General features: G+C 49.1%; 1 protein-coding gene across 1 annotated transcript in view; it reads right to left on the reverse strand.

Annotated features, from left to right (window-relative positions):
* The window catches only part of LOC140462840 (zinc finger protein 341-like), a 38,988-nt gene continuing 19,127 nt past the window's right edge, over positions 1–19,861 (reverse strand). The window contains exons 5-11 of the mRNA XM_072556196.1: positions 17,824–18,017; positions 16,915–17,123; positions 14,835–14,931; positions 12,888–13,020; positions 7,720–7,831; positions 1,900–1,970; positions 1–615 (exon numbers count right to left, since the gene is read on the reverse strand). Of these exons, the coding sequence (XP_072412297.1) occupies positions 131–615; positions 1,900–1,970; positions 7,720–7,831; positions 12,888–13,020; positions 14,835–14,931; positions 16,915–17,123; positions 17,824–18,017 (1,301 nt within the window). The 3' untranslated portion in view covers positions 1–130. The remainder of the gene's footprint in view (positions 616–1,899; positions 1,971–7,719; positions 7,832–12,887; positions 13,021–14,834; positions 14,932–16,914; positions 17,124–17,823; positions 18,018–19,861) is intronic.

A 19,861-nucleotide genomic window follows, 5' to 3' on the forward strand; every position in this document is an offset into this window, starting at 1 on the left:
TGTACAAAGTTTTTAATCATTCTCTCTGTCAAGACAGCTATTGATATATTCATATTTACATATATTTATTGAATATATATATAAAAAAAACTAGTCTGTGCTGTAGTGGGAAGGTCCGTTCAGAGCCTGGTTATTCCGAGGCTTGGATGTAAACGGGAACGGTAACCATGGTTACCCCCTGACTGCTGGGCAGCTCGGTCAAGGTGCTGTTGGCTGGGCTGGAGATGGTCAGCCAGTTCTGGTTGGTGTTGGTGGTGGCATTTGCCTCCTCGGACTCTGACAGGACGATGACATGCTCCTCCCTGCGCTGCCCGGCCTGCCCACCGTCCGCTCCCTCCTCTGTCCCAGGGGCAGTGTGGCTCTCAGCCGGGCCCCTCTTGGGTTTGCAGGGGCCCCGGCGGCTACCGGGACGCCGTTTCCGCGCCTGGCGTTCCTCCCCACGCCCGGCGAACAGCCCGCACCGGTGCTGCTTGAGGTATTTCTCGCGGGTGAAGCCTTTGCCACACGGGGCACAGCGGATGGTGTAGGTGTCTGTATGTGAGTGCTGGTGCTCCACCATGTGGGCGCGGCGGCTAAAGCTCTTGCTGCAATACTGGCACTTGTACGGCTTGATTCCTGCAGCCAAAACAAACAAAATCACAAACTAAATTACATTTAAAAATCTCCTTCAGGAAACCCCCATCAGCACAACAAGGCACTTCCAAAGTGTACAACACACTTCACAAAGGACTGACAAAATGGCACATTTATTTAAATAAAAATATGATTCTCTCGCTGGATGTGGGCCTCACCGATAAGGCCTCCATTTCTTACCCAGTCTGACCTCCACCAGGAGCTGAATTTAGCTTTTTCAAAGGGCAGATAAGGGTCGGTCTCATTGCTGTGGGTCTGGAGTCACGTATGGGCCAAACCGGGTAAAGATGACAGATTTCCATCTCTGAAGGACATTAGTGGGTTTTTCCAACAATCGATGATAGTTTCACAGTCACTGTCGCTGAGACTGAAGTTTTACGTTCCAGATTTTATTAACTAAATTTAAATTCTACCATTGGGTGTGGTGAGATTCAAACTCACATCCTTGGAAGATTAGCCAGGGCCTTTTGATTCTAGAACAGCAACAGTACCATTGTATGACCATGCCTCCCCTAAACCATACAAGGTAAGTGGCATTTCGATTGAGGCTTCTGGAGGGGTTTGAGGGGACTGGATGGGTTACCTAGGCAAAAACATTTTCAGCTGCTGGGAGAGTCTAGCAGCTCTCCCATGGTTACCGTGGAAACATAACATCACACCATTCAGGAGAGAAACCAGGAAATAAGGAATCTTCTCCTTTTTCGAGAGAGGGACATACAAAAGAATTGAGAGTCAAGTTGGATGGAATCTAAAGAGGGATCAGCCATAATGTGCTCCTGTAAATTGAGTCTTCCTGACAGACACGTTAGCAAAGCTCCTTAGCTTGAACCCATTAGGACAAATGTAAGAATGCCGAATTTCAAATGATCACAAAAATTTATATCACGGGAGAAAAGGGTGATTGGTTGCCAAAGGCAGAGTGTACGTTGCTGGAAAAGCACAGCAGGTCAGGCAGTGTCCGAGGAGCAGGAGAATCGATGTTTCGGTCATAAGCCCTTCATCAGGAACCTGCAGCAAAGGGATAGTAACGTGACAGAGACTGGGACTGTGGGAGCTATGGGCTGGAGAAGAAAATACTGAAATGCATCATTGTCACCCACTTCGATCAGAATACTTCACCCTGCAGATTCCCAACGAGCTTTGACCAAGGTCATGGGATCAGCAATCAGGGTCACACGCCGAGTGGTGGGAGACAGAAATAAGTCTTTTTTTCAAAAGAAAAGGGTTTAATTGATGAAACTTAAAGTATATAGTTGCTGTACCTACCTGAGTGTGCGATTATATGAGCCTTCAGTTTGTCAGGTCTGTTGAATTCTTTTGTACAACCAGAGTGTACCCTGTAAATGAAGCAAAGCAGAAAGAGTGGACCTAGTCACTCATTCATAGATTCCAGTACCAGAGCGAGAAACAGCCACTGGCCAATCACTCTGAACAGAACAGCTATTGGTCAATACTAACCAATCACTTGGAACAGAATGGCTAATGGTCAATACTGACCAATCACTAGGGGATGGAAGGCAATTGTCTGATCCAATGAGGTGGAAAGATGCTGACAAATTATTGCAAAAGAACAGCTATTGGTCAATGTTAACAAATCCCTGGAGGTTTTCGGAATCTCTCAAGTTACAGAAGAAATATTGAAAAGATGTTTTGTATGATTCACATGTAGTTAATTTGCTGCTACACTCTTTACTGCCTCAGGTGGTATATTCCTCTTTTCTGTCAGTGATTCCCTTCTGACTGGTTCTCTCGAGAGAAACTCAGAGGCACAGCCTGATTGACTGCACAGCAACCACCATTCCCAACCAAGTGGGTAGGAATGACGACCAGCCCTGGACCATGTAGCCAATCCGACAACTACATTCGGAAGGTTAATGAAAGACGGGAACAGGCTATAGGCTGTGGGGGAGGGGAAGGAGGCAGAAACAGGGATAGGAGACATCACACCATGTCAGAGGCTGGCATCAGCAATGGACAAATCTGATTAGAATTTGATTTTATTGTCATGTGTGCTCAAACACAGGAATACAGGAGGAGCAGTGAAAAGTGTACAAAATCAGCATCTTAAAATACAAAACCAGAATTTAAAAAAAACTAAAAAAGCCAAAAGATAAAGGAAAATATACAGATCTTAAAGTCCTTATCCAAAGGTCCAAAGTTTAAAGTTTCCCTGAGCCTAGTCCTGGCCTATAGTATTGGACAAACTATCTCCAGTGGTGTCCTCCACCAACTGCCTTTGCTGCCAATGCAAGAACCTGTTCAGATGCTCAAAAGTCACAACTGGGATCCCTTCAATATCACACTATTTACATAGTATGCCCCAGGTGAAACCAGGCAGGATCCTGGGAAAGGTGGAAAACCCGACAAACATCTGGGATCATTCGTCCCCAAGCCCCTTTGTGCAAAAGGTGACTGGCCGTGTTTGATGCAGACCAGTATCTCTATGATTCTATGACCCTATAACTATAAGGTGAAAGTTACCTTCTTGCGTTATAAGATGATCATGCAGTAGCCGCACTATGGGACCGGAATCACATTATAGCCAGTATAGGTAAGGAAAGTTCACATTCGACAAATAACGGTCTAAATCCTTCAATTGCCTTAAAGCCAATTCATGTTGAAGAAACATGCATTATAGCAGAACCAACTGTCATTTGCCTTTTAGTTTGAGACTGTCTCCCAGTCTCTGGTGTGGGAAGCATCTTTCCTACTTACACCCTGTCAAACTACCAACTATTTTGTAAGTTTCTATGAGATTGCCCCTCATTCTTCTAAACTCGAGAGAATACAGGTTCTAGATTAGAGTGGTGCTGGAAAAGCACAGCAGTTCAGGCAGCATCCGAGGAGCAGGAAAATCGACATTTCGGGCAAAAGCCCTTCGTCAGGAGTGCCTGCAGGGTGGAGAGATAAATGAGAGGAGTGTGGGGGTGGGGAAAAAGTAGCATAGAATACAATAGGTGAGTGGGGGTGGGGATGAGGTGATAGATCAGAGAGGAGGGTAGCGGAAGGTAGCAAAGAGTACAATGGGTGAATGGGGGTGGGGTGAAGGTGATAGGTCAGAGAGGAGGGTGGAGTGGATACGTGGGAAGGGAGATTGGCAGGTAAGACAAGTCATGGGGACAGTGCTGAGCGGGAAGTTTGGAACTGGGGTGAGGTGGGGGAAGGGGAAATGAGGAAACTGGTCAAGTCCACTTGATGCCCTGGGGTAAAAGTGTTCCGAGGCGGAAGATGAGGCGTTCTTCCTCCAGGCGTCTGGTGGTGAGGGAGCAGCGAAGGAGGCCCAGGACCTCCATGTCCTTGGCAGAGTGGGAGGGGGAGTTGAAATGTTGGGCCACAGGGCGGTGTGGTTGTCCCAGAGATGTTCCCTAAAGCGCTCTGTTAGGAGGCGTCCAGTCTCCCCAATGTACAGGAGACCGCATTGGGAGCAACGGATACAATAAATGACATTGGTGGATGTGCAGGTAAAACTTTGATGGATGTGGTAGGCTCCTTTAGGGCCTTGGATGGAGGTGAGGGAGGAGGTGTGGGTGCATGTTTTGCAATTCCTGCGGTGGCAGGGGAAAGTGCCAGAATGGGAGGGTGGGTTGTAGTGGGGACGTGGACCTGACCAGGTAGTCATGGAGGGAACGGTCTTTGCGGAAGGCCGAAAGGGGTGGGGAGGGAAATATATCCCTGGTGGTGGGGTCTTTTTGGAGGTGGCAGAAATGTCAGTGGATGATTTGGTTTATGTGAAGGTTGGTAGGGTGGAAGGTGAGCACCAGGGGCGGTCTGTCCTTGTTACGATTGGAGGGGTGGGGTCTGAGGGCGGAGGTGAGGGATGTGGATGAGATGCGTTGGAGGGCATCTTTAACAATGTGGGAAGGGAAATTGTGGTCTCTAAAGAAGGAGGCCATCTGGTGTGTTCTATGGTGGAACTGGTCCTCCTGGGAGCAGATACGGCGGAGGAATTGGGAATACGGGATGGCATTTTTGCAAGAGGTAGGGTGGGAAGAGGTGTAATCCAGGTAACTGTGGGAGTTGGTGGGTTTGTAAAAAATGTCAGTGTCAAATTGGTCGTCATTAATGGAGATGGAGAGGTCCAGGAAGGGGAGGGAGGTGTCAGAGATGGTCCAGGTGAATTTAAGGTCAGGGTGGAACGTGTTGGTGAAGTTGAAGAATTGCTCAACCTCCTCACGGGAGCACGAGGTGGCGCCAATGCAGTCATCAATGTAGCGGAAGAAGAGGTGGGGAATGGTGCCGGTGTAATTACGGAAGATCAACTGTTCTACGTAGCCAACAAAGAGACAGGCATAGCTAGGGCCTATACATGTGCCCATGGCTACCCCTTTGATCTGGAGGAAGTGGGAGGATTCGAAGGAGAAATTGTTAAGGGTGAGGACCAGTTCGGCCAAACGAATGAGAGTGTCAGTGGAAGGGTACTGTTGGGGACGTCTGGAGAAGAAAAAACGGAGGGCTTGGAGGCCCTGGTCATGGCGGATGGAGGTGTATAGGGATGGGATGTCCATGGTGAAGATGAGGCGTTGGGGGCCAGGGAAACAGAAGTCGCGGAGGAGGTGGAGGGTGTGGGTGGTGTCTCGAACGTATGTGGGAAGTTCATGGACTGGGGGGGGATAGGACAGTGTCGAGGTAGGTAGAGATGAGTTCAGTGGGGCAGGAGCATGCTGAGACAATGGGTCAGCCAGGGTGGTCAGGCTTGTGGATCTTGGGAAGGAGGTAGAACCGGACAGTGCGGGGTTCCCGGACTTTGAGGTTGGAAGCTGTGGGTGGGAGATCTCCTGAGGTGATGAGGTTCTGTATGGTCTGGGAGATGATGGATTGGTGATGGGGGGTGGGGTCATGGTAGAGGGGGCGGTAGGAAGAGGTGTCCTCGAGTTGGCGTCTGGCTTCAGCGGTGTAGAGGTCAGTGCGCCAGACTACCACTGCGCCCCCTTTATCTGCTGGTTTGATGGTGAGGTTGGGATTGGAGCAGAGGGATCGGAGGGCAGCACGTTGTGAGGGTGAGAGGTTGGAGTGGGGGAGGGGGGACAACAGGTTGAGGCGGTTAATGTCCCGGCGGCAGTTGGAAATGAAGAGGTTGAGGGCAGGTAATAGGCTGGCACGGGGTGTCCAGGTGGATGCAGTGTGTTGGAGGTGGGCGAAGGGGTCCTTGGAAGGTGGGCAGGAGTCCTGATTGTGAAAGTAAGCTCGGAGGCGGAGGCGACGGAAGAATTGTTCAATGTCACGTCGTGTATTAAATTCATTGATGCGTGAACGGAGGGGGATGAAGGTGAGTCCTTTGCTGAGGACTGATCGTTCGTCCTCAGTGAGTGGGAGGTCTGGAGGGATGGTGAAAACTCGGCAGGGCCGGGAGCTGGGATCTGGTGTGGGTGTGGAGCTGGGAGTGGGGACGGAGCCTGTAACTGGAGTGGGTGTGGTGGTGGGGGGAATGGAGGTGGAGTCATGAGCAGGGGTACTGTTCCCCTCGGGGTTCTGGGGAGCGGGGATGGTGACAGTGGGATCTGTGGGGAGGGCGTATCAGCAGAATGCAGGTGAGTGGCATTGGTGGGGGTGGAAGTGGTGGCAAACATGGCAGTGGGGGGGGGGGGGGGGTGGGGGTGGGGGGTGGAAGTCACTGAGTGTGTGACATCAGCAATGATGTGAGGGACGGCCTAATTTCAACTTCCCCTCATAAAACACTTTCACCATCTCTAGACAGTGTGGTGAATATTTCTTGTGCTCCATCTATGGAAATATATCCCATCTTGGATAAAGGGACCAAAGATATGCATAATACTCCAGGTGTGCTCTCACATAGGCACTGTATAAATGCAGCAGGACACTTTTACTCCCGTTTCCTCATTCTCCCTCTCCAAAGACCAACAGTATTTGTGTTCCCAATGCTTGCTGCACCTGCAGTGACCTCCTGGGCAAGGACATGCACATCCTTTTGCAAGTTGACCCGTCCCAATCTCTTAAGTCACACAGAAATGACCAGCATTTGTTTCTCTTACCAAATTAGTAACCTCACACATTCTCACTGAATATTCCATTTGCTTTGTTCTTGTCCACTCACTCAGTATATTGTCTAAATCCTGAAGAAGGGCTCATGCCCGAAATGTCGATTCTCCTGCTCCTTGGATTTTGCCTGACTGCTGCGCTTTTCCAGCAACACATTTTTCAGCTCTGATCTCCAGCATCTGCAGTCCTCACTTTCTCCATATTGTCTAAATCCCCTTGAACACACTTTGGAGTCACAACCTTCATTCCCACCTCGACTTGTGTAAGCTGCAAACTTGGAAATTGCATCTGGGCCTCACACTCAAATCCCTGATATTTATTGTGAACAGCTGGGGCCCTGAGTACTGGTCTGTGTGGTACCCTGCTAATCACAGTTTACTAACCTGAGAATGACTTATCTACTCCTATTCTGCTTCCTGCCACACCTCAATCCATGCCAGTGTGGTGACCCCAGTCACTAAATTTTGTTTTTGAAAGATTGTAAATCAGGGGCCCAGCCAACATTTATTTCCCACCCACACACGCAATATGGAACACCCCCTCAAACCGCCATTGTGTAGGAGACATAGAAACATAGAAGATAGGAGCTGGAGGAGGCCATTCAGCCCTTCGAGCGTGTTCCAACATTCGTCATGATTTATGGCGGATCAATAGCCTAATCCTGTTTCCTCCCCATAACCTTTGATCCCAGTCACCCCACGTGCTATATCTGGCTGCCTCCTGAATACATTCAATGTTGTGGCATCAACTCCTTCCTGTGGTAATGGACTCCACAGGCTCACCGTTCTCTGGGTGAAGACATGTCTCCTCATCTCCATCCTAAATGGTCCTCCCCAAATCCTCAGGCACAGGGGGTGGGGGATGATGAGGTCTTTTACTGTCCACTATACCCTCAACTGCCAATTCTTATTTTTAAATCGGAAATTTAAAAATTATCGCTCTTCGAACATATAAAGGGATATCGAGCCAAGGCTGGTATATGGAGTTAGACCGGTTGACAGAAGCGACCTTTGAAAGAGCTATCACATGCACAATGGCCCGAATGGCCTCCTCAGCTACCCAGAGATCCAGAAACTAAGGGAAACCTACCTGAAAGGGCACTTGAACTTCTTGACGGGATCATGGGTTAGCATGTGCCTCTTCACTTTATCCTTGCGATTAAATGCTGCTGAACATAATGTGCACTTAAATGGTTTCTCACCTGCCCAAAGACAACAAAAGATAAGGAATAAAATGAAGCAGCCTGTTTCAAATTCACTGACTGAATGAGGCAGACATTCAGAGGTTTACAAAGGCTTTCGTGTAAAGTTACAGGTTACTACAAACATTAGTTTCCACCCTTCCCTGTCCTGAAGCTAACTCCACACTGAGGACGAACACAGTTCCTGTTTATGATTCATGATGTGTATCTGGAGCAGTTGGGGCTTGAATCTGGATGTCCTTGCTCTGAGGTAGGGACACTACTCCACATCACAAGAACCCAAAAGGTAACATGGACTAGAGACAGTTTTAATTGACCTGCTGACGGATGTCATTACACATTTCTGGAGCGGGTGGCACTTGAACATGGGCCTCCTGGCTTAGAGATAGAGACACTACCACTGCACCATAAAGCCCTTTGCCACACTTCTTCCCTATCTTAACCTATCTGTTCAGCAATGTTATTACACACATCAAGAAGCAGGTAGGATTTGAACCCAGGGCTTCCTGGCTCAGAGGTATGGACACTCCCTCAGCACAAGAACCCAAAAGACAACACTTCGAGTGTGGTGTGTGTCTGGAGTTCGCTAATTCTGTTGGTGGTGGAGGTGCACTAACTGGTTTAAGCTACAGGGCTGTGTGCAGGAAGATGGGATTCAAAAGGGCATTGAGTAATAAAGCATGGAAACAGACTTTTCGGTCCAACTCGTCCATACTGATCTTGTTCCCAAAATAAACTAGTCCTACTTGTCTGTGCTTGCCCCACATCCCTCCAAACCTTTCCTATTCATGAACTTATCCAAATGTCTTTTAAAAAGTTTTAACTGTACCCGCATACACCACTTCCTCTGGCAATTCATTCCACACACAAACCACTCTCTGTGTGAACAACTTGCGTCTCATGGCTTTTTTAAAACTTTCTCCTCCCACCTTAAAATTCCCTAGTTGTGGACTCCCCCACCACGGGGAAAAGACCTTGGCTATTCACCTTATCTATGCCCTTGTGATTTTATAAACCTCTCTAAGGTCACACCTCAACTTCCTACACTCCAATGGAAAAAAGTCCCAGCCTATCCAACCTATTTTCATAACTTAGACCCTCAAATCCTGGTGATGTTTTTTCTGACCCCCTCCAATTTAATAATATCCTTCCAATGGCAGGGCGACCATCCAGGTATCTTTGGGTCAGCATGGACAAGGTGGGTTGTACCACCTCCTTCTGTGCCTGTATCATTTCTGTGGTTCTTCACACAGACTGGAGATAGTTTCTAAATGACCTGTTGAGAAACATCCTTCCTCACTTCTGGAGCAGGTGGGACCTTACAAAACAAAGTCCAGTGAGCACCACCAGCTCTCAAGCCGTGGAGCTGTTTCACTAGAACATAAAATCATTTGTAACTCTGACAATGGCAACTGAACAGAAACAGCAGCAATCCCTGAAGCGAATCCCCACCAGTCAGACTTAACGCAGGTTTGGTGACACTGAAAAAGCACCCAACAAATCCCTCCAACGTTGGCTCCTTCTACACCCATGGACAGTAGCAGAGTGCACCAGCTACAAGATACACTGCATTAACTCACCAAAACTGACACCTTCCAACCTGTGACCACCACCATCCAGAAAAACAAGGGCAGCAGATACAGAGGAACATGCAGAAGAATGAGAGGTGGTCTCATATCTCTTGAAATATATCGGATTCTTAAGGGGCTTGACAGGGTCAGTGCTGAGAGGATACAAACATTGCAGCATTTGACCCCTCAATCTTGCTCCCCTATTGATTATGATCAAGCCTGATCATTGAGGTCAATATCCTAATTCCACCCTCCCCCAGTACTCTTTCATCCCATGAGCCACAGAGGCGTATCTACTCCCTCTTTGAAAACATGATGTTTGGTCTCAACCACTTCTCGAGGGAGGGAATTGGACCAGAGGGCATAGTTTTGCTCGTACTAAATGGTGGAGCAGGCCCAAAGTGCCCAACGCCTATTCCTGTTCAGATTTCTTATGGGGATTACAAGATGCATTGCAGAATTTCAGCAAGGACCTCAGATAGCACCTTTCAAATCCAAAGGGACAGCAAATACATGGGAATACCACCCCCTGCAGGATCCCCTCCACGCCACTCACCACCCTGACTTGGAAATATATCACTGTTCCTTCACTGGGTCAAAATCCTCAAATTCCCTCCCTAAGGGCATAGTGGGTCTATCTACAGCACATGGGCTGCAGTGTTGCAAGAGGGCAGCTCACTGCCATCGTTCCAAGGGCAAACATGGATGGGCAAAAGTGTGTTGGCCCAGCAGTGTCACTCACTTCCCCTGAATGATTAAAACAAATTGTGTAATAACATGGCCTTATGCCCAACACTGGGAAACATTCCAAAACTAGGCCATCTCAATCCTTCAAACAATAGCCTGACATTTGGTGGCAATAACAGCCACTAACATTCCCCTCCAAGACACTCAGTATCCTGCCTTGGAAAGACACCACTGTCGCTGGGTCCAAGCATTGGAATTCTCCCCCTGACAGCACTGAGGGCTGCATCTACCACCTCAAGGACTGACATGGTACCACACAGCAGCTCACTGGTACCTTCTCAAGGGCAATAAATGTTGGCCTAGCCAGCAACACTCACATCTGGTGAAAGAATTAAAAGAAAGGATTTTGTACAGTGTGTGAAACGTCATTCATTTAGTGACAGACTCTGTCTGAGGCTGTCCAAGAAGGAAGCTTGATAACTTATTCAGATTTACGCTGCTGCCTTAGCATTGACCATTCACTCAAATTTCTTAACATTCTCCTTGACATCAGATAACCCATAATAAATTAAGCAAAAACTCCAGGATGTCAATTTAACACTTCAACTATTCTGTTTAATCCAGACTGATGTTTTTCCAGGAAATAACATCTCCACAATTTATAGAGATGGACAGTATAGAAGCTAGCATCTACCCTTTCTGGCTAGTCTCAACCCACCCCACCATAATCCTACAAACCTCTCCTCCTTTTGATGACAATTAGGGATTTACAATAACAACTGGCTTAACCAATGTCCCAAGGGATGCAGGAAACAATACGTTTATTCAATTTTGCTTTGAAGGTTAATGTTGGATCTGTTTACCCTGCCTTTTCAGGCAGAATATTCCATTGTCATTGTCTTAACTTGCCCCTGGTTTGTTTCCCAATGCCCGTACATCTCTTACCTCTCATTATCAACTCCCCAGTCAGGGGAAACCTTGGTAGCTCTCTATTTAACATGGTAGTTGATCATCCAGTCAATAGGTCAGTTAGCTGGACAGCTGGCTTGTGACGCCAACTGTGCGGTTTCAATTTCTGCACTATGGGTTTACCGTGAAGGACTCACCTTCTCTACCTGTCCCCTTGCCTGAGGTATGGTGACCCTCAGGTTAAACCATCACCAGTCGCTTCTCTCTTGGACCATGGCAATTTTACCTTTACATCAATGAAGTCTTCAATGAGACTAACCTCGGATCTCTAGAGAGTTTTGTTAATTCGGGACACATTTCCCTCGTGATGAGACAATCTGGCAACAGTATTGTAGGTTCCTATATCATCTGCTCTCTCTGTGATGGCACTATCCTTGAGCTCCTCTAGGCACATCTACACAAATGGCTGATAACAGTTAGAATAATCCAAACAACAGAGTCAGTCTTGGACTTTGCATCAATATAAATTTATCAACATCAACAACAATGTGCATTTGTGTAGCACCGTAATTGTAGATGAATATCCCCAAATACTTGATCAAATGTAATTTGATGAGATAACAGGGACAGGTGACTGTACACTTGGCCACTCACTATTCTGACTTGGAGATATATTGCTGCTCCCTCAGTGTCCAAATCCTGGAACTCCCTCCCTAAGAGTACTGAGAGGGTCCCTATACTCTAAGGACAGCAGCAGTTCAAGAAAGCAGCTCCCTCTCACCTTCTTGAGGAACAATAAATAGGACAGACAATAAATCAATGCTTGCAGGTTACATGTTTTGGCCATTAGCCCTTCATCAGGAATCATCACATTCTTGATGAAGAAGCTTATGCCCGAACCGTTGACTCTCCTGCTCCTCGGATGCTGCCTGACCTGCTGTGCTTTTCCAGCACCACACCTTTTGGCTCTGATCTGCAGTCCTCACTTTCTCCAACACCTATGACTAAGGCAGGAATGTGTTTCAGAGAAGCACGGGCCAGAAGTGACCTTTGAACTTTTGTTGTGAAAGCCTCAGCTGAGAGGTGAGCCCTGTCATAGCTCCCCCAAGGGATTGCATTCCTGAATAAACGATGCACGATAACTCAAAAATATTCTAACAGCTCCTCACAAGCATAGATTCAGTGTGGTGAAATGTGAATAAAAATTAATTGCGCCACCTTTGGGAGTTATAAATATTCACCTTCATAATATGCATAGTAAACAGCTCGCTCTATTACTTCTCTCTGGGGCCTTGCTATTACACAGGGTTCCATCCCAAAGGTATTGTCATTGCTTTTAAACATAAATATAGATGGTGTTATCCCAGTTCCACACAGCTAAGATTTATTTCAGCTGGTGAACTCCAGAACACTGTAAACAACGCCACTTCGGTTTTCACTTTTAGCCTGAGAATTCTCTGGCTGTAATTTTATTGTTTTTGTGTAAATTTAGTTTGTCATTCTATCAAAACCTCACGACATCTCCAAAGCATTTCACACAGAGACCTCCAAATGGGCCCAGTAAGCTCCCAAAAACAGGACAACCAATCAGGACATGAGGGAAAACCGAAACTGCTGGGAAAACTCAGCAGGTTCGGCAGCATCTGTGGAGAGAAAGCAGAGTTAACGTTACAGGTCCAATGACCCTGCTTCAGAACCAGGAGAAGGGTTTAACCTGAGGGTCACCACGTCTCAAGCGAGGGGAGAGATTGAGAGTCCTGCATGGGTAACCTCAGCCAGTGTGGGAATTGAACCCGTGCTGTTGGTGTAACACAGACCAGCCTTCTGACCAACTGAGCTAACCAAGCCCCACTTCTTCAATTTAAAGCCAGGGAATCTTTGAGACCTACCAGAATGAATGAGAAGGTGAAGCTTGAGATAGTGCTCGGTTTTGAACGACTTTTTACATATTTGACACTTGAACACGCCTCCTCCACCGTGCACCGGGAGATGTCTCCTTAGGTACCTCTCACTTGGAAAGACCTGTCCACAGGTTGAGGAACACACAACAGGTTTAAAAAGCTTTTTAAAAAAGTCATTCATGGGATGTTGATGTTGCTGACTGGGCCAGCATTTAATACCCATCCCTTATTGCCTAGAGGACAGTTAAGAGTCAACCACTTCACTGTGGGTCTGAAGTCACATGTAGTTTTTACCTGAATAGGCATCGAACCCTTAGGGTGCAGATAGAGGTCACTTGACTCATTGCAACAGCTCTCTGAACAGCTATATCCCTGTAACCCTATATTTACTTCACCTAGCCTGCACATCATGGGTGATTTAGCACAGCCAATCCAACCAACCGGCACATTCACAATTCAGGGGAGGCAATGTCCCAGTGGTATTACATGTAGGCCACACTAGGAAGGGACAGTAGTTTTCTTCCTTCAATGACAATAGTGAACCAGATGGGTTTTTCCAACAATTGACACCAGTTTCATGGTCATCCTTTGACTCTTAATTCCAGGTTTTGAATTGAACCCAAATTCCACGACCTGCCCTGGCTGGATTCGAACCCATGTCCCCAGATTAGTAACTCTAGTGACATCACCACTGGGCCATAGTCTCCCCTGAGGTGATGAGAGTCCCCATTAAACCTCCCCCACTCCCCATCTCTGATCCTGATTCAACTCCAACACAGGGTTAAAGACAGAGTTGTTGAGAAGTCCGATGGCAGTGGGAGAACAGAAATTCCCAACTTTACAGCTGGTTTGGGAAAAGGGTGACAACTAGCAGGAATTTTCCACTCGAAGGGGAGTAGAAATCTGGAATTCTCTCCCATGCACCCACTAATCCCACCCCCCCCCCCAACACCCCCACCCCAGGGCACCGCCAAATACAACAATGGTTGAAACTGGGAGTCAATTGAAAACTGGATATTCACTGACTCTTATTGGAGAAGGTTGAGAAAGGTTCCAGACTGAGGCAACTGAATGGAATTAAGGTACAGGTCAACTGTGATTTCACTGATGTACTGGATGGAGGGGCTGAATGGCCTCAACAGGAACTGAAACATTTCCCAGATTGGTTATTCGAAATGGCCTCTCCCAGGGAGTGAGACACTGCAGGACGGGGTGAGGGGGGAGTGAAGTCAGAATGGCCCAACTATTCTGGCTGTCTGCAGGTTCCCCACTACTCTTTCCCGTATCCGCAACTGTTTCTGTTTCTCGGGCTGGATTGTCCTGTCAACAGTTGTGAAGAGAATGGGCTTGAAGTCCACTTGAAAGAAACCCCTCCACTAAGGTTCCCTCATCTCATTAAAGGGGCCAGTTGCTTTTATTCAGAATAGCTATCCAACACTCAGGCATGGGAAACAGTACAGAGAAGGTTCATGGGACTGATCACAGTGACAGAGGGGCTGGCTTCTCACGTCAAGCTGGGTAAAGGGTCCCTGTACTCTTTGGACTTAGACGAATAAGAGGTGACCTTATTGAAGCATACAAGATCCTTAGAGGATCTGATAGCGCAGATCAGGAAAGCTTTTTCCTGTTGTCAGAAAACCTAGGACCAGAGGGAATAAGGGGTTACAGATTTAAGTTAGAAATGTGGAGGGATTACTTCTCTTGGAAGATGGTGAAGTTGTGGAATTCTTTAACAGGAGGCTGGGTCAGTCAGTATATCCAAGGCTGAGATTGACAGATCTTTAATCAGGAAGCGAATCAAGGAGTATGGTGAAAAGGCAGGAAAGTGGGAATTGTGGATGATCAGATCAACCGTGATCTCATTGAATGGGCAAAGAGATCAGATGGGCTGAATGGCCTTCTCCTGCTCCTCTGCCTTATGGTCTCAGGGCTCACCTTCTGACAATGCGGACAGGGGTAATTGTGAGAGGCTGTCTGGAGGTGATGTTCAAGGGCTTCAGGTGTGGAATATTTACTCAAACACCTCGAACACCTGGAAACAAAAGAAGAAAGAGGAATTAGACTTTCCCATTCGAGAATGAGAGCTGCTTTGGAAAGAAAGGAGGCAGGCTGAAGTCCATCGTCCAAGGTGACCCTCCAATAGCAGTCACGGGGGTGTGCTGCACTGTCAGAGGGGCCACTTGTTGGAAATTAAACCAAGATCCCATCTGATCCTTCACTGGGATATAAAATAATTCTAGGGTAATATTTCTGAGAAGAGCAGTCAATCTCTCCATGTTGTCCTGGATAATCCTGACCCATCAGTAAAACAGGAGAATGTGAGGACTGAAGATGCTGGAGATCAGAGCTGAAAATGTGTTGCTGGAAAAGCGCAGCAGGTCAGGCAGCATCCAAGGAGCAGGAGAATCGACGTTTCGGGCAGAAGCCCTTCTTCAGGAAGGAGTCGATTCTCCTGTTCCTTGGATGCTGCCTGACCTGCTGCGCTTTTCCAGCAACACATTTTCAGCCCATCAGTAAAACAGCTTCTTACGTCATTAACTCAATAGTTGCTGGGAGCTTGCTTTTTGCCAATTGCCCTTTATGTGTACGACATCCCGACACATGTCAACATTGCACTGGAACCTCGAGAGAAAGGTTAAACATGATTTATCCATATTGTAGGAGGGATGTTATAGCACTGGAGAGGGTACAGAGGAGATTTACTAGGATGTTGCCTGGGCTGGGAAAGTTTAGTTAGGAAGGGAGTCTGGCTAGACTGTGATTGTTTATCTTAGAACATAGAACATTACAGCACAGTACAGGCCCTTCGGCCCTCGATATTGCGCCGACCTGTCATACCAATCTGAAGCCCGTCTAACCTACACTATTCCATGTACGTCCATATGCTTGGAGTACAGGAGACTGAGGGGGGACATGATTGCTGTGATAAATAAGATTGTCCCTATCTCCAAGCCAGTTAGGCCTTGGTTCAAATCCCACCTGCTCCAGACATGTGCCATAGCTTCTCTGGTTAAAAAATATCTGGGTGGCAAATTCAGGAAGGAACCTTTCCCCTTGGCAGAGGGCTCAATGACCAGTAGCATAGATTGAAGGTAAGGAGCAGGAGGTTTACAGGGGGATGTGAAGAAACATTTCACTCAGAGGGTGGTGGGTATCTCGAACTCACTGCCCATTAAGGCTGGGAGATGCAGAAACCCACTTGACATTGAAGATGGATTAAGATGTGAACTTGTGATGCCAAGGTATAAAAGTCACTGGGCCAAGTGACGGGAAATGGGATTAGAATAGATAGCAGGCTCCTTTTTAACCAACACTGACTTGATGGGCCGAAGGGGCTTTTTTTGTGCTGCAGAACTCGATTTTTTTTTGTCTTTAATCATAACAGTCAGTCACACAGCTACACCCTGCATGGCTCTTGGACAAGGAAAGGTTACAGGGGAAAGACGGGAGAATGGGGTTGAGAAACATATAAAGACATGATCAAATGGCACAAGAGAGTTGGTGGGCTGAATGACCTAATTTTATTCAAATATCTGATGGTACCCATCTCTCACTCAGAGATGATGTGGGTCACAGGGGCTTAATGACCCTGTGCTGTGGAGGAGGGCAAACACAGTGACAATTTTGACACGACGTAGAGGGTGAGGATGGGCCGGGGTTGGAGGGTGGTGAAGCTATAGGGTTCAACTCCAAGTCCTGAGGGGTGAATAACAGTGGGATTTTCCTTATCTCCAACTCAGGGAGGACAGTGGGGGGGTGGGGTGGAGGGAAGACAGTGTGTGATAATGTGTGCGAGTTTTGAGAGGATTTGTAGCACAGATCAAGGTTCGGGTTGCAATTACAAACCGGAAGAAGATAGAGTTCGCAGAATAGAGTCTGGGACCCAGTCAGCAGGCTGGGAGCATTGGCGGGACATGGAGGAACTGATACATCCCTGCAACCCAAGGGAAATTAAACAATGGCTGTGTTCTTACGTGACACACGGTCTGCCAATCCGAAAGGAACACTAGCTCACCTGTAAAACGTGGGGCATTTCTTGGGGGTCTGTTGGGGGTAGAGGTTGTGAGAATATTGGTGTACCCCCAGCTCATACAGCGATGGGAAGATCTTACTGCACAGGTGGCACCGGTATGTTATCTCATCGTCGTGATTCTTGATGTGTTCAACAAACTCATCGAGCTTCACAAAGGTCTGAGTGCAATTCTTCACGACACACTTGTACACCTTACAGAGGAGAACACGTGATAGCAGCATTAGAAACAGGAGCAGGCCATTCAGCCCCTCAGACCTACTCTGCCCTCACAGCCAATCTTCTGCCTCAACTCTGCTGCTGCATTACCCCTTCAGTGCACCGACACTCCATCACTGAGCATCCACCGCTCCCAGAGGAAACTAGCCAAAAGGTCACAGCCCTCCGAGCTCAGGGATTTTATTGCATCCCAATATGAAAGGATCCCTAGATTCCATGGATAGGGAATAGAGAAGACATCGGTTTAATGTTTCCTTTGAAAGATGGTACCACTGAGAGAGTGGCACTCCCCCAGCACAGCAGGGGGAATGGGATCCAATCCCTTCGACTCTCACCATGGTAACTTTGATTCTTCTAGCCCAATTCCCTGAAGAGGGATTTTGCTTTGTTCTGGTAAATCCTGTAGCAGATGTGTCCATTTTCTCAGCATACACCCTTTTCAGAATGATACAGCTTTCAATCAGATCACCCCTTGTTCCTCTGAACAGCCATGAGTGAGACGGTGTGAGATACAGCGAGCGAGAGAGAATGTGAGAGAGGAGGAACGAAGGAGTGTGAGAGTGTGTGTACGCGTGTGTGTGTGTGGGACGAGTGTGCACATGTGAGGGGCGCGGGAGTGAGCAAGGTGTGCGCGAGGGCCGTGCAAGAAGTGAGGCAGTGTGGGGGGAGCAGTACCTGTTGGTTCTTGTGCTGGATCATATGGGACTTCAGTTGGAAGTAAGTGACGAATTTCCCAGGACAGAACTGGCACTGGTAGGAGCTGTCAATCACCACCATCTGCTTCACCTCCCCACCAGCACCAGCACCCACTTCACCCGAGTGACTGGCAGGATTCACCAGTGCCCGCTGCTCAGCATTCTGCGATAATTCTGCTTCCAGTGGAAATTGGAGTATTGGGAGTGGGAGTGGGGGTGGGGGTGGGAGGGGTGAATGGAGATTGGGGAGAGAGACGAGTGAGGAGTTTACAGAGAGGAGAGAGTGGGGGAGGGTCGAGGTGGTGAGAGGGCGGGGAGAATTGGGGGAGATGGGGAGAGTGGGGGGGGGGGGGGGGAAGACCCGGGAAGAGGGGGGTCACAGAATTGGGGGGTGACAGGGAGAGACGGGGGGGAGACGGGGAGAGGGGGTGTCACAGAGTCGGGGGGGAGACGGGGAGAGGGGGTGTCACAGAGTCGGGGGGGAGACGGGGAGAGGGGGTGTCACAGAGTGGGGAGGGCGAGGGCGAGAGCGAGACGGGGAGAGCGAGACGGGGAGAGCGAGACGGGGAGAGCGAGACGGGGAGAGCGAGACGGGGAGAGCGAGACGGGGAGAGCGAGACGGGGAGAGCGAGACGGGGAGAGCGAGACGGGGAGAGCGAGACGGGGAGAGCGAGACGGGGAGAGCGAGACGGGGAGAGCGAGACGGGGAGAGCGAGACGGGGAGAGCGAGACGGGGAGAGCGAGACGGGGAGAGCGAGACGGGGAGAGCGAGACGGGGAGAGCGAGACGGGGAGAGCGAGACGGGGAGAGCGAGACGGGGAGAGCGAGACGGGGAGAGCGAGACGGGGAGAGCGAGACGGGGAGAGCGAGACGGGGAGAGCGAGACGGGGAGAGCGAGACGGGGAGAGCGAGACGGGGAGAGCGAGACGGGGAGAGCGAGACGGGGAGAGCGAGACGGGGAGAGCGAGACGGGGAGAGCGAGACGGGGAGAGCGAGACGGGGAGAGCGAGACGGGGAGAGCGAGACGGGGAGAGCGAGACGGGGAGAGCGAGACGGGGAGAGCGAGACGGGGAGAGCGAGACGGGGAGAGCGAGACGGGGAGAGCGAGACGGGGAGAGCGAGACGGGGAGAGCGAGACGGGGAGAGCGAGACGGGGAGAGTGGGGGGGGAAGAGTAAAAGTGAGTGAATGAGGTAGAGAGGAATGGGAGAGAAGGCAGAAAGGGGTGAGTCATTGAGTGTGGTAGATGCATAAATAAAACGAATGAGACAGAGAGAGAGGGAGGGAGAGATGGAGGGCAGGCAGGAGGGCAGGTAGGCGGGAGGGAGAGGAGGGAGGGAATTAGGGAGAGTGAGGAGAGAGAGATACAAGGGCTTGTTAAACATAACTGACAATGGCCTCATTCACCCAATTGGCCCTCAGCCTGGCCCTGACATTCCAGTGACCGGAGGGACAGGAGAATGAAAATGCTGATGAACCTGCCTAATCATTGACCATACTCAATAACATCCAAATATTCCAATAAATCACAACACTCTCGAGTGAAAATTTTCATCTTGGTCTCAAAAGGAGCAGCCTTTATTCAGAGGGAATCGTTGGCCTTTAAAATCTCCGGATGGGGAAATCTTTCTCTCTGTATGGTCCCCATGAAATAGCTTCCATATAATTTGCCAGCAGAGACACGGACACAGGGTATCTCCCTCCATTAGACAGGGGGGTTTGGGGGGGTAATAAGAGAGAGAGAAGGGGGTGGGGGAGGGAACGATGGGGGGGGAAACGGGGGGGAGGGGGGAGCAGAGCTGGCAAAGGGATGTAGCGTGAGGGGGGGGGCGAGAGTGAAGGGGGGAGAGCGCGTGAAGGGGGGGAGAGCGCGTGAAGGGGGGGAGAGCGCGTGGGGGGGGAAGAGAGCGTGGGGGGGGGAAGAGAGCGTGGGGGGGGGAAGAGAGCGTGGGGGGGGGAAGAGAGCGTGGGGGGGGGGAAGAGAGCGTGGGGGGGGGGAAGAGAGCGTGGGGGGGGGGA

The sequence above is a fragment of the Chiloscyllium punctatum genome, chromosome 37 (assembly GCF_047496795.1).
Source record: "Chiloscyllium punctatum isolate Juve2018m chromosome 37, sChiPun1.3, whole genome shotgun sequence".
Lineage (NCBI taxonomy): Eukaryota > Metazoa > Chordata > Chondrichthyes > Orectolobiformes > Hemiscylliidae > Chiloscyllium > Chiloscyllium punctatum.